Source organism: Podarcis gaigeae (genome assembly GCF_964106915.1).
Source record: "Podarcis gaigeae genome assembly, chromosome: 10".
Classification (NCBI taxonomy): domain Eukaryota; kingdom Metazoa; phylum Chordata; class Lepidosauria; order Squamata; family Lacertidae; genus Podarcis; species Podarcis gaigeae.
The window spans coordinates 27,864,727-27,877,326 of record NC_139686.1 but is presented as its reverse complement, the minus strand read 5'-3'; the positions used below and the strand labels follow the sequence as shown (position 1 = coordinate 27,877,326).

At 46.8% G+C, this 12,600-nt stretch overlaps 1 protein-coding gene across 2 annotated transcripts in view; it reads left to right on the top strand.

Annotated features, from left to right (window-relative positions):
• Positions 1 to 12,043, top strand: part of PVALB (parvalbumin) — a 43,639-nt gene extending 31,596 nt beyond the window's left edge. For both annotated transcript variants that reach the window (XM_083701213.1, XM_083701212.1), the window contains exons 2-5: positions 990 to 1,058; positions 4,729 to 4,861; positions 8,534 to 8,643; positions 11,819 to 12,043. In XM_083701213.1, the coding sequence (XP_083557339.1) occupies positions 998 to 1,058; positions 4,729 to 4,861; positions 8,534 to 8,643; positions 11,819 to 11,847 (333 nt within the window). In that variant the 5' untranslated portion in view covers positions 990 to 997 and the 3' untranslated portion in view covers positions 11,848 to 12,043. The remainder of the gene's footprint in view (positions 1 to 989; positions 1,059 to 4,728; positions 4,862 to 8,533; positions 8,644 to 11,818) is intronic.
• Positions 12,044 to 12,600: the final 557 nt, after the last annotated feature.

Genomic DNA, 12,600 nt, shown 5'->3' with positions numbered 1-12,600 from the left:
ATATTTGAGAGATAGCTGATAGATAGATTATAGTTCGACATAGCTCTTTTCCATCTTAGATGTATATAGAGATATACAGTGGTACCTCGGGTTACAGATGCTTCAGGTTACAGATGCTTCAGGTTACAGACTCCGCTAGCCCAGAAATAGTACCTCAGGTTAAGAACTTTGCTTCAGGATGAGAACAGAAATTGTGCTCCGGGGGCATGGCGGCAGCGGGAGGCCCCATTAGCTAAAGTGGTGCTTCAGGTTAAGAACAGTTTCAGGTTAAGAACAGACCTCCGGAACGAATTAAGTACTTAAGCCGAGGTACCACTGTAGATAGATCCCTCCCATCCTAGATAGATAGCCACCCCTTTCATCCTAGCTTTCATCTACCTATAGATAGGACCACTCCAGTCCTAGATATAAATCTAGAAACCCTCCCATCCAAGATAGGGATATGTCTATAGACATCGCTGTCCCTCCCATCTCCATCAAGAGATGCTCCAAAGGCAGTCCTGCCGTCCTCTGTTTTTTTTTGTCCCACCACATTATCTTTCCCTGTACCGGCCGACAGGTTGACCTTGACATGACTGTCTCTCGCTTCCTGTCTGCAACTCTTTCCCGCCACGCCAGGTGCTGCTTGGGACTGCGGATGCAGAAAAAGTACCCAAACCTCTTGTCCCGGCCACAACCCCTTTAGCCTGCACCGGCCCCTCTCTTTTTTTGCAAACTGGTGCTAGTCTGGCAGAGAGATGCGAACACACACACACACACACAGCCTCGTGGCTCTTTTCCTCCTTCTGCTGCTTCTGCTTGTAGCTGGCACCCCTCCAGCCCTTCTCCCGGTGTGCTATCCCCGCCCGGCACTGCAGTTTTGGTCATATGAGCAGAAATGATGAGGAGGGCACTCCCCCCTCCCTCCCTCCCTCACTTTCCGCCCCCCCCCACACCCTCCTCTCCCGTCTTCTTCTTCTTAAATCTTTTGGCACTTTCCCTCCCAACAGTTGCAAGGATGGCGATGACTGACGTGCTCTGCGCTGACGATATCAAGAAGGCGGTGGCAGCCTTTGCAGGTGAGCCACGCCGGAGACTTCCAAGTACCGGCGGGATAGATGGGGTGGCCGGGGGTGGGGTGGGGGAGGCATTGCGGAGAGTGGGGCGCATATCTTCCAAAGTCCGGCCCAAGGAGATGAGGAGAGAAGGGGGCGGTTGGGGTTTTGCAAGCGCATATTGCCAAGCTGAGCCGGTCCAAGTCCGGGGCTCACGTCCTCCACTGCTTGCTAACTTCCTCGGAACACCTCTAGGAAGGCAAGGCAATGCTTCGTTGATTTTACTGCTAAGATCCCGGAGAATCCACTGCGGGAGGGCTCTGCGCCGCAGCTAGCGGAGAACTCCCACATTTGGACAGCCCCAAAGATTGGCATAGGGAGCTCTGAGTAATCTGGAGCCCTTCTGCCAGCAAGGCAGCACCCCACCCCCCACCCACGACCTCCCCTCCTTATCCATTTTTCCAAGGACTCGCATCCCTTGCTCTGCTTGTGTCTGCTTTTCAGGATGCATAACTTTTTAAAGATATTCCGTGGGTTCCAGTCATGTGGGGCTGCGGGTGTGGTGGCTGCAAAGGTCCAAACTTCGCCTGCAAGAGAGGCTTCCTCCCCTCTTTTTGAACATGCAAGCTGCCGTCCACGGTTCAGGACTGTGGGCAGGACAGGGTTAACTCAAGGGTCTCGATCCACCACCCACCCACCCCGGCTGCAGGATTTGGCAGTCCCACTGCTTAGATGTGAGGCAGGGACCTTCCCATTTCCCACTCGGAGACCTCTCTCCTTGGAAGCACGCCTTCGGTCCCAAGTCAGGGTCTGGAGGCATGTGAGGTCACCGCCTTGCTGAAGCTAAGCAAGCCAGGGTCTGGCCAGCGCCTGGGTTGGAGGAGACTTCCTGGGAGCCACATCTACGCCGCTTTGGATTCCCTTATATAAGGAAGGTGGGGGTCTAAATAAAGGTCAGTGAAGATCATTGGCCTGGGAAGAGCCATAGCTCAGTGGCTAGAGTACCTGCCTTGATTGCAGAAGGTCCCAGGGTCCGTGCTTGCTCCGGCATCTCCAGGTAAATCTGGGTGAGATTCCTGTCTGTGCTGCCAGTCCGTGTAGACAATATTGAGCTCGAAGAACAAATGGTTTGACTCCGTATAAGGCAGCTTGCAATGACAGAACTGAATAGAGAAACCTTTCATTCGGCCCTGTCCACACGCATACGCAGACTAACGCCAAGGTTGCAGGTTCGATCCCTGTATGGGACAGCTGCATATCCCTGCATTGCAGAGGGTTGGACTAGATGATCCTCAGGGCCCCTTCCAACTCTGCAGTCCATGATACCCTCAAACATGTGGGTTAGCATGCAAAACCAGGATCACAAGGCAGAGAAACCCCAGTTAGGCCAGATCCACCTTTCCCAGGTGTCTGTAGCTCTCCGAAGCTCGCCTGCACAAGATATTTGCTTTGCCCGGCTATCTGTGTTCTAAGCAACTTCCAACCAACCAGGACATTTCTGGCCTCGACCCAAATGGACATGCTACAACCCAACTCCCCCCCCCCAACCCTAAACCACTACGATGTCCTCTTTGCCTCCTTCTCCCTGCTCACGCGGCGACCTTGCCGAGAACGCCCAAGCCAAGGGCTGAGCTCGGAAGGAAACTGATCGCAGTAGCAGCCCAAAAACTCGAAGGGAAGGCGAGCTCGTCTGCAAATCGCTTTAGTCCTTGGCACTTCATTGCTCTCGCAAGTCTGGCTCCCGCGGGAAATACGGGCCAATATGAAGACCAGGCTGATTCCCCACCCCGCTCCTCTCTCCCTCTTTTTCATTAATTGATTCTCTCTTGATTTGCATGCAGCGGCGGACAAAGGCTGCTGCCCACATCAAAGGAGGCCGGCCTAATCAGGGCACTTCTTAGAGGTCACTGCGTTCGATTTCCCTAGCGCCTCCCCCGGATTTAGAGCCCTTGGCGAGACGGGTCTCGAAGTTTCATTTCAGAAGCGTTTAAGCTTCTGATGTCCTTTATTTGCAAGAGTGAGAAAAAGAAACACTGTGCTGTGCTACAGCAGTCTCTGGGTAACTGCCCTAAATAATATGCATACCAAGGAATGATAAGGGGGGAAGCTTTTGGAGAAAACCTTGATCTATCAGCGCACCTGACTACGAGTTGTGGGGCTATTTATTATCTCTATTCCACTTCCTCCACCACCCCGCTGCTTAGGTGTGCAGGGCAGGTGACAGACTCAAAATATGATAAGTAAAACAGCAGGCCTCTGTTGTCTTCCCTGGCAGCAGGGCGGCTACAGTGATGCTTAGGGGAGGGAGGTGTGTTTGAAATGTTGTGTCTTCCACCACCCCTTGCTCCCAGGTCATACCACATTCAGAGCTACCCGAGTCACCCTTTTTCAAAAGCCTGTCTTTTCTGTCCTGTCTCTGCTTTACAAATGTGCCTGTCTCATGGACAGCCAGCGAGGACCAGAAAAATGTCGGTCTTGGTTCCTGAAATGTGTGTGTTGGTTGTGGGTGAGGAGCTAGAATACCTCTGGCAGTCTCTTCCAAATAAAGTCAAAGTCACCCTTGGCTTATATTTAAGTTGTATCTCTCACCCACCACCCAGCCCATGATGTCCAATTGCTTCAAACCATTGGGAAACATAGGACAGAAATGCTATAATAAAATCAATAATTTCCACCACTCTTGGCCACAAAAGTGACAAATATTTCTTCTAGGTTCCCAGCTCACACAGACCTCTGTTAGACATTTGTGGCACATCAAGCATGAAACTCTTAATCTCAGGGTTGTGGGTTTGAGCCCCAACTGGGCAAAAATATTCCAGCATTGCAGGAGGTTGGACTAGATGACCCTCAGAGTCCATTTCAACTTTACAATTCTATTATTTTCTCAACAGCCCCAAGGGGGATGGGTGTGGGGCAGTAACTAGTTACCTTCCAGATTACCATAGTCATTCTGGTGCAGTTTCCCAGTTATGTCCATGGTGTTAGACAATGCAGCAACTTTGCTAAAGCTTAGAAGCTCTGGTTCTATTCACTATTTGGATAGAACACTACTTGGGACTCTCAAGGATCCTGCCATTGAGCTCCATAACTGAAGAATGGAGACATATTTGTTGTAATCCTCTCTGATACTTAGTTGCGCCTTAGTCAACAGGGAGAGAAGGGAATCTATGCATATGAATTCTCTGGTACTTTGCAAGCTCCAACAACAAATTGCAGGCACTTTGCAAGGCCTGACAATCAACTGATTGTCACCAGAGGCCAAAATGGATCACCTGATGTCATTGTGACATTGGGTGAATGACAGGTGAGCAGAGCTGCCCACTTGTCAAACTAGGCCCACAGGGTGTGAGAGACAAGGAGCTGGCCTTTCAAACAGATCTATTTCCTGCTCCAATATAGATAATAATTTTCTCTGTACTTAGCTGCCTGCCACAGAATGCATGAACTGACTCCATTGGAAAGCACTACGTTTCAAATGATTTGTGGTGCCAGACCTACGGTGGCCCATTCGCACATGCAAGCATCCACTGGTGTTGTTTCTGTCACTACCAATGAGCAGGCATGAATTAACCAACCCCATGCCATCTGAAAAGTGAAAGATGAATGGGCCTGTTTACAGAGTTAAGGTTGCTAAAGTGCCTTGTCAGCCACTCTAAAACTGAGGTGCCCTCTTCAATTCTCCATCTTCCTGCAGCTCCCGATTCTTTTAACTACAAGAAGTTCATTCAGCTGGTGGGATTGAAAGCTAAGAGCAAAGAAGATGTGAAGAAATGTTTCCACATTCTGGACAAAGATAAAAGCGGTTACATTGAGGAGGATGAACTAAAGTAAGGAAAGATTCCTCTCATATACCAACTAAAATATGGGTTGTAGAAATAATGTGCAGCATGGACTGGTCTTAAACATTTCAGCATCTGGTCATATCAATATATGCATAGAAGATGTTAAGCTACCAGCCATCATATGACTAATATCAGCCAACAGAAAAGACAATATCCACATGCCCCATACCTAAACATTAATTGATCTTTTTGCTCCCCACCCTCAAAATATTTTGTTTTCACTTATTTATACAAGGAGAAGCAATCAACAAGCCCACCCCCAGCAGAAGCACCAAATGTCTGTTTAATTCCATTTAGCTTTTAAGTCATTTCAGTTTTTAATCAAAGGTAACATTCCACAGGTTGCCATGTATCCTTGGAAGCCTATAACAATGTTCTATTGATGTTGCATATGTAATAAAACAGTTTGACAAAGCTGTGGGAGGCAGTGGAGGACAGGGGTGCCTGGCGTGCTCTGGTCCATGGGGTCACAAAGAGTCGGACATGACTAAATGACTAAACAACAACAACAACAATGTAATAAAACTATGCCGGGTTAATCAGAAAGTAGTAGTTTTCTTTTCTGTTCAACTCTCTTGGACAAGGGTTGTCAGTTTCTCCAGTAATATTACCGGTAAGTCCCAGAGTTGTGAGATCCAGAACTCAAATGCAGTAAGTCTGCATATAGTGTCTTCCAATGCCTTGCAATAGTAAGCCAAACTTCAGTCATCAGGTGAGTAATGAGATCCTTGTGGGAAAGTTGTGGAACAGTTTCTGAATAGTTGTTTGTTTATGTTTGTATACTGTCCTTCATCCAAAGATCTCAGGGCGGTTCACAGGAATAAAACCATAAAGTGCGTAATAAAAAAAGAACAAGAACAAAACAAGCCAATAGCACACACACACGAAAAACACACACATTTAAATGATGTAGGATGTTAATCAGCCAAAGGCCTTGCTGAAAAGGGACATTTTTGCCTGGCACCTAAAGGTGTATAATGAAGGTGCCAGACAAACCTTGCAGAGAGCATTCCACAATTGGGGAGCCACTGCCGAAAACTCATGTTCCTCTTGTGAAGGAGGCACATGAAGAAGGGCCTCTGATGATGATCTCAGGGTCTGGGGTGGTTTATATGGGGAGAGGCAACCCTTTAGGTATTGCAAGTGGTTCTGAGCTGTTTAAGTGCCATTTTAGGACCCAAAGGGATATCTCGTTTTGTGATAAGGCCTGCTTTATGAAAAATTGTTGTCACTTGTCCAATCAGGATAAGCTCAGTTTATTCAGTGTTCTTGACTGGTGAAATACAACTAATGCAGATCCAAGAGCTCAACCAAGAGTAAGAGCCGGTGATTTTAAATTCAGTTCTGTAGCCAGACATGGGGGAAGAAAGGCTAAGGTTACATCCTAAGTCATCCTAAGGGCTCTCATCCTAAGGGTAATCCTAAATCAGGTGTGGGGAACCTTTACCCCTCAAGATGTTGCTGAACTACAACTCCCATCATCCCTAGCCATTGACCATGCTTGCTGGGGTTGATAGGAGTTGTAGTTCAGGAACTTCTGGAGGGCCAAAGGTTCTCCATTCAAGTCCTATGTCAAAGAATCATATACTTGGAGGAATCTTGGGTAAGGCCATCTTACCCAACCTTCTTGAGGCTGGAAATCCAAAGCAAGAGCATCTCCAGGAGTTGGACGTCCAGCTTCTGCATGAAGACCTCTGGGGAGGGAGACTCCCACCCCCAGTATTTAGTTCCACCATCAAACTGTTCTTGCTTTTTAGAAGTTTCTCTTAATGATCAACCAAAATCTACCCTCATCTCACAGAAGCCCATTAGGTATGCCCTGCCCTCCAAGGTACTGGAAAACAAGTCTTTGTTCTCTACAGTGGGACAATCCTTCAGGTATTGGAAGAGTGTCATCATGTCTCCCCTCTCAGTCTTTTCTTCTCCAGCCTAAACATCTGCAGAGCAGCAGAAATGGACATAGTTAATCAAAAATATTAGTGCAACCCTATGTATGCCTATTTAGAAGTAAGTCCATTGAGTTAAATCAGGCTTACTGTTTAGGACTGCAGCCATTTATTTAAACATTTTAATAACATTTCATGTTAATAGAAAAAAATTAAAAAGTCAGTGTCAAGTGCTGATTGGGTTGGAGTTGTTTGCCTTCTTACTGGATCAAATATTGCCTGCATGTTATTTTCCCTTATATCTTTGCAAGTAAGAGGGCTTTAGCCTTTTTATTTTTGAGATGAAAGATGAAAATTCAAGGAAGGGGATCTGGATTATCCCCTGAGGGGGGCTTGCAGCCCTTGCCCCCACCCAGCTACAGCCCTGCTTGCACGGGCTGAGCTCATGAAGTAAGCACTTAAAAAGAGGAGTATTCTCAAAAGAGAACGGATGGAAGGAATCCGTAACGTGGCTTGAAATAACTGCTGAAGCATCTGAAATAGAGCTTTCCCTTGTGAGACTCTCTTCCACCTGAAGCAGCCTCATGTGACAATTCCCTCTCTTTCAGCGACATTAGGAAGGTCACCCTCACAAGGCAGGGCAGGGCCAACTGTTCCTCTCCATGTTAGCCTGTTGTGCTTGAGCTCAGTAACGGACAGAATGAGACCAAATCACCTCAATGCAGGCAAGGCAAAGGCAGAGGTAGAGGTGTTGATGGTGGTTCTTGGGGGAAATGCCGCTTTGTGAAAAGGGTCGCATCCCTCCTTAAGTTTGCAGGTTAAGGGGCGCTCTTAGCTTCAGATGTTCAGGTGACAACTCTAGCCAGGAGCGTCTTCCCTCACCTGTGGTTGATCTGCCAGCTGTACCCTTTCCTGGAGACCAGGGACTTAGCCATTGTTATGCATGTTATAGTAAACCACTCAGCTTGACTATAGGAACATGCCTTCTATGAGGCTCTTCTTGAAGACAATTTGGAAACATCAGGTGGTCCAGAAGGAGGCAGTGTGACCTTTACATGGTACTATCCATGGGGGGGGGGGGCATGGTGTAACACTGATCCTCTGAAAGCTCCGCTAGTTCCTTGTCCAGGAATAGCCAGTTGTTGTGGGACAACAACGCTCATCATCCCCACCTAGGGCGGCCAATGGACAGGGGTTATGAGAGTTGTACTCTGACATCTGGAAGGCACCTCATGGGCTACCTTTATACTAGTCTGCTTCTGGGCTAAATTCAAGCACTAGTTTTGACCTTGAAAGCCCTTTGAAACTTAGGAAGCACCTTGTCCCATATACAACACACACCCCTATAAATTGAGATGTTGCTCCAGATGCCACCATCATCTGAAGTGATGCCACCTGTGGCCAGAAATTGGTATTTTGTTTTATTGTTATGATTATGCCTGAAGTATGGTAGACCTGCAGTTCAAACCCCAAGGCCTTTCAGTGGATGAGCATTTGCTCTACCTGACCCTTACATACGGCTTAATTCCTGTTCTGCCATTTTTAGGGCTGCCCTACTTTTTTATTGTGAAATGTTTTAAAAACGGAACAAAACTATGTTTGTGTTTTTATTCTGTGCTTCGAACCACTTTGGAGCACCTTTCAGAGGAAAAGCTGCCTGTACATTTAGATAGCAAATATGTGCTACACGCACGAAATTTAAAAACTGGGTAACTCCAGAGTTCTCATGAATTAGCTTCCTCTCCCCCTCCCCCGTTCTTCTCATTGATAGGTTTGTATTGAAGGGCTTTACCCCTGACGCCAGGGACCTGACTGATAAAGAAACCAAGGAATTCTTGGCCGCTGGAGATAAGGATGGAGATGGCAAAATCGGTGTTGATGGTAGGTGCTTTGCCCTGGAGAGTTCAAGTGTAACACCAGCAGGTCAGAAATAATACCAAGAACAACCATGCATTGAAAAGGAATGATTTTCAAAATGCATGCTGGGACACAAGAAACAAGACACAAGAAAGATGTTAATTCAGTAATTTGATACTCCTGTTGCCCCAAGGCATCTAATTTCCAAGGTGGTTGTCCACTATGTCTCTGCCATCTCCTTCCAATCAGTCATTCTGCCACATCATTGCAGTGGAAGGTCTTCTTCTTCTTCTTTGGCGATCACTCGTAGCCGAGTAAGATTGTCTTCCATAAACACGGTTTTAACAGTGAGTCCGTAAGTGACTGTGGAAGCCAATTCTGGATCCACATGTTCTTCCACAGTGGGGACATTGGTTTCCGGGTGGGAGTTGATCACAATGTGGATTTGCCAAGTGTGCCTTCCTCTTAGCACGTTTCTCCCTTGCGTCCTGAGTTCGAGCGTCTTCAAAGCACATGACACCTTTGGTAAAGGCTGTTCTCCAACTGGAGCACTCGCAGGCCAGTGTTTCCCAGTTGTCAATGTTTATGCTACATTTTTTAAATTTGCCTTGAGACAGTCTTTAAACCTATTTTGTTGACCACCAGCATTGCGCTTTCCATTTTTAAGTTCGGAATAGAGTAGTTGCTTTGGAAGATGATCATCAGGCATCCACACAACAGGACCAGTCCAACGGAGATGATGTTGAAGAATCATTGCTTCAACACTGGTGATCTTTGCTTCTTCCAGTACACTGATATTAGTCTTCCCAAGTGCAATCATTTCCACTCCAAAGGTGCAGCAGGACACTCACCTCTCTTTGCAGGAGGCTGCCCACTGCATCTCTGCAAGAGTCGTGGCTTTGGGTACACATCCTTTGGGGCAGAACAGTCAGTCATGCAAACATATGCCTCAGAGAGTGAGTTCCTCTTATTCTGTCATTGTCTAAAGAGTCTCCCGGGTATAAGGGTGAGGTGTATCTCCATTTTGAATTCAGAACATAAGTGGGGCACAGTTATCAGAAGGTGAGAAATGCTAGTCTAAAGTGATGGGACTTGGGTGAAAGGGGAGGCTTCAGGGGGAAAGCACAGCTGACTTCAGACATGAGGGGAACCTTGACAAAGCACTGTGTGATGGGCCTCCTCCTAGGCCAACAAGTCCTGATAAGCTTACTTAGCAATGGCAGCAGATAACAAAAGAATCATGTCTTAGCCACCATTTTAATTTCCTACAATGCCCCAGAGTGTCTGCTTTGGATCTCTCCTCTCTCTCAAGAACTCTGTCACATGTTTAGCATCTCTGGCTTAGAATTCAGTCTCAATTTAAGCAAATCCTTCATTATTTGTTTGCAAATCCGTATGAAACTTCCAGACTCTCATGAATCTGGGCTGCGGTATCACCCTCCTTATCATGCACCACCTGGGCATCTGAAATACTGCTTAAAATTTTGGTCTTTGCTTGCTGATTCTGCCTGTCAGGGCACAAGGGAAGTGACCTCACAGAGTTCTCTCTAGCAAGTTTACAGGAAAGCTCTGTGAGCCTCAGCCCTTTCATGTGCCTATCTGGCAAAAGATGTATTGTTGTTTTGACTGCATAAAATATCCCACAGAGCACTGCTACATTATGGGCATTGGAGGAAACTAAAAATGTGGCTCCTAGACCAAGTCAGGCAGCCCAGGACAGGTGTCAGCACTAGTGGGTCCTAGCAACTGCCAAAGGGTCTGAGCAAAGAGCTAATGCCAGTTCACATGCAGTTGGCAATTTAGCATCATTGCCACCTTTGCTACCCACAGCTGAGGGTGAAGGATGTGAAATAAAGCAAAGGGACATGGCTTTAGCTTCCTGCTGTTGATTAATCTGCCAGGACAGCATGTAGGTATATGTGTTAGGTATATGCATACACTGCAAAAAAGACACCTTCCTCCGCCCTTTTGGCTCTACTGTGACCATGTTTGTATTCTTGTGCCACCACCTCTTTCCATGAAGCATACCAGGGGAAATGCATGATTCATAAATCTAGGTCATATTGGTGTACTAGAAACAGGAGTTGGCATGTGTCCCAGAGCCAGCACTTCAGTTGTGTCTTTGGCCATAGGAACAGAGAGGGACATGTCATGTGCTGATCTGGCAGTCTTCCATGGCCATTAAGAGGCAAAAGAGAGTCCAAGAAGGAGATGGAGATCTACTAAGGTGGCCCTTCCAAACAGATCTCTAAGCAAGCCAATAAAATGGGCCTCTCGATTTGCATGGTGACTAGGAAATGGGGGTGTTAATATTGTTAAGAGCTAAGGTCTCTAACCTTTTCCTGCTTACTTTGAATTGGGTGGTATGTGCAGGAATCCTTCTGCCCTAAGATCCCACAGAGGTAAAGGAGAGCAGCTGAGAAACCAAAGAGAAAGTGAGGCACACACAAAACCCGCAGGAATGTGCTGTGGAGATGCAGGCCCCCCAAGAAATTCAGTCCTGTAGACTACAGGGTACTCCTTCAGAAGTGGCTTCCCTGCAGAGAAAGTACCACTCTGCAGGATTCAACCGACCTATTCTCAGCACAATGGTGGTGATGGGGAGAGGCTGCACCTCCTTCCCCACCCTGCTCCTGGCCTGACCATATGTTTAATTGTGAACCCTAATTAAACATTAGCCCAGCCCTCAGGTCGATGCAGGTTGAGGCTCCCCCAGGTCAGCCCGGCTTGCAGGGTGGGAGCTGTGTACAGACCTAACAATGCCAAATCTCCTGCATCCCAACCTAGCAACTTAACTGGGGGTGGGACTAGATGATCCTTTTGGTCCACTCCAACTCTACAATTCTATGAATTGTCAGGAAACAACGAAGTGAAATAAGTGGTTTTTGACTGAGTAAAGAGAAATAAAACCTACCACCTCCAGATGCTTTGGACTACAACTCCCATCAGCTCCAAGCCCCACAACTATGCTGACTGGGGCTGATCATGGGAATTTTAGTCCAAAACATTGGAGAGGGGATCAGTTTGGTGCAGACTGCCTTAAAACATTTACTCCCTTATTGTGCTCCTGACACCAGTGAAATTGGTGATTTGACAACTGGATCTCAGAAGACATGAACCACGAGGCTGGCCCTTTTCATCACAGCCCTCATAGGGTGCAAACGTGACTGTCTCCTCTTCCTCTCTCTTTTTCCTCCAGAATTCTCAACCTTGGTGGCTGAAGCATAAAGGCATTGACCAATCTCAACCCTTCATGCACCCTTCATTGCCTGATTCCAACTGTTTTTTGCTGACCTCCTTGGTTCCTCTTCTATTTATTTATGTTATTTTATACTCCAACTCTGTTCCTTGCAGCCCTGCAACTCTGTAAATTGTGCTGAAAGATGCTGTTAAAATAATAAAGGTCACATCAATCTGGGCTCCATTTTCCTTGCCTTTGACATGTGCTTCATTTTATTCCGACTTGAAAGGATGGAGGGAACTCAAAGAAAAGAAGGATGAGGTTAGGGACATAATCCTCTTGGCTATCTAGATACCCCTTTGCCGAAGCAGCTTAGGCTGGTATAAGGTCAGCAGCACCGAGGAAATTATTTCAGTAGGGATATGCCAATGGCAAATAATTTAATCTCATTTCACTTTGCGGCAAGACTGATTTCATACTCTCCCAGATACGCGCACTCATGCGCACGCGCACACTTAGCCTTGACAAATCTCTAGTGATAGCAATTACACAACTTCATTTGGCAGCTGATTCCTTTGATTTAACTGTTCTTGAAGCTGTAAAACATGTTTTAATGGCTTGCCTCGGATTTCCCCCCAAACATTTTTTTAAATGCTCAGTAAATCTTCCCCAATACATTCAGCACATTACATTTCCCAAATGCAGGGAGCCATATGAACAAAAAGGCCATACAGCTACATCAGTCTGTGTCGATCAAACTCAAATATCGTTTCACAAATGGCTGTAATGCAGCCATTTCT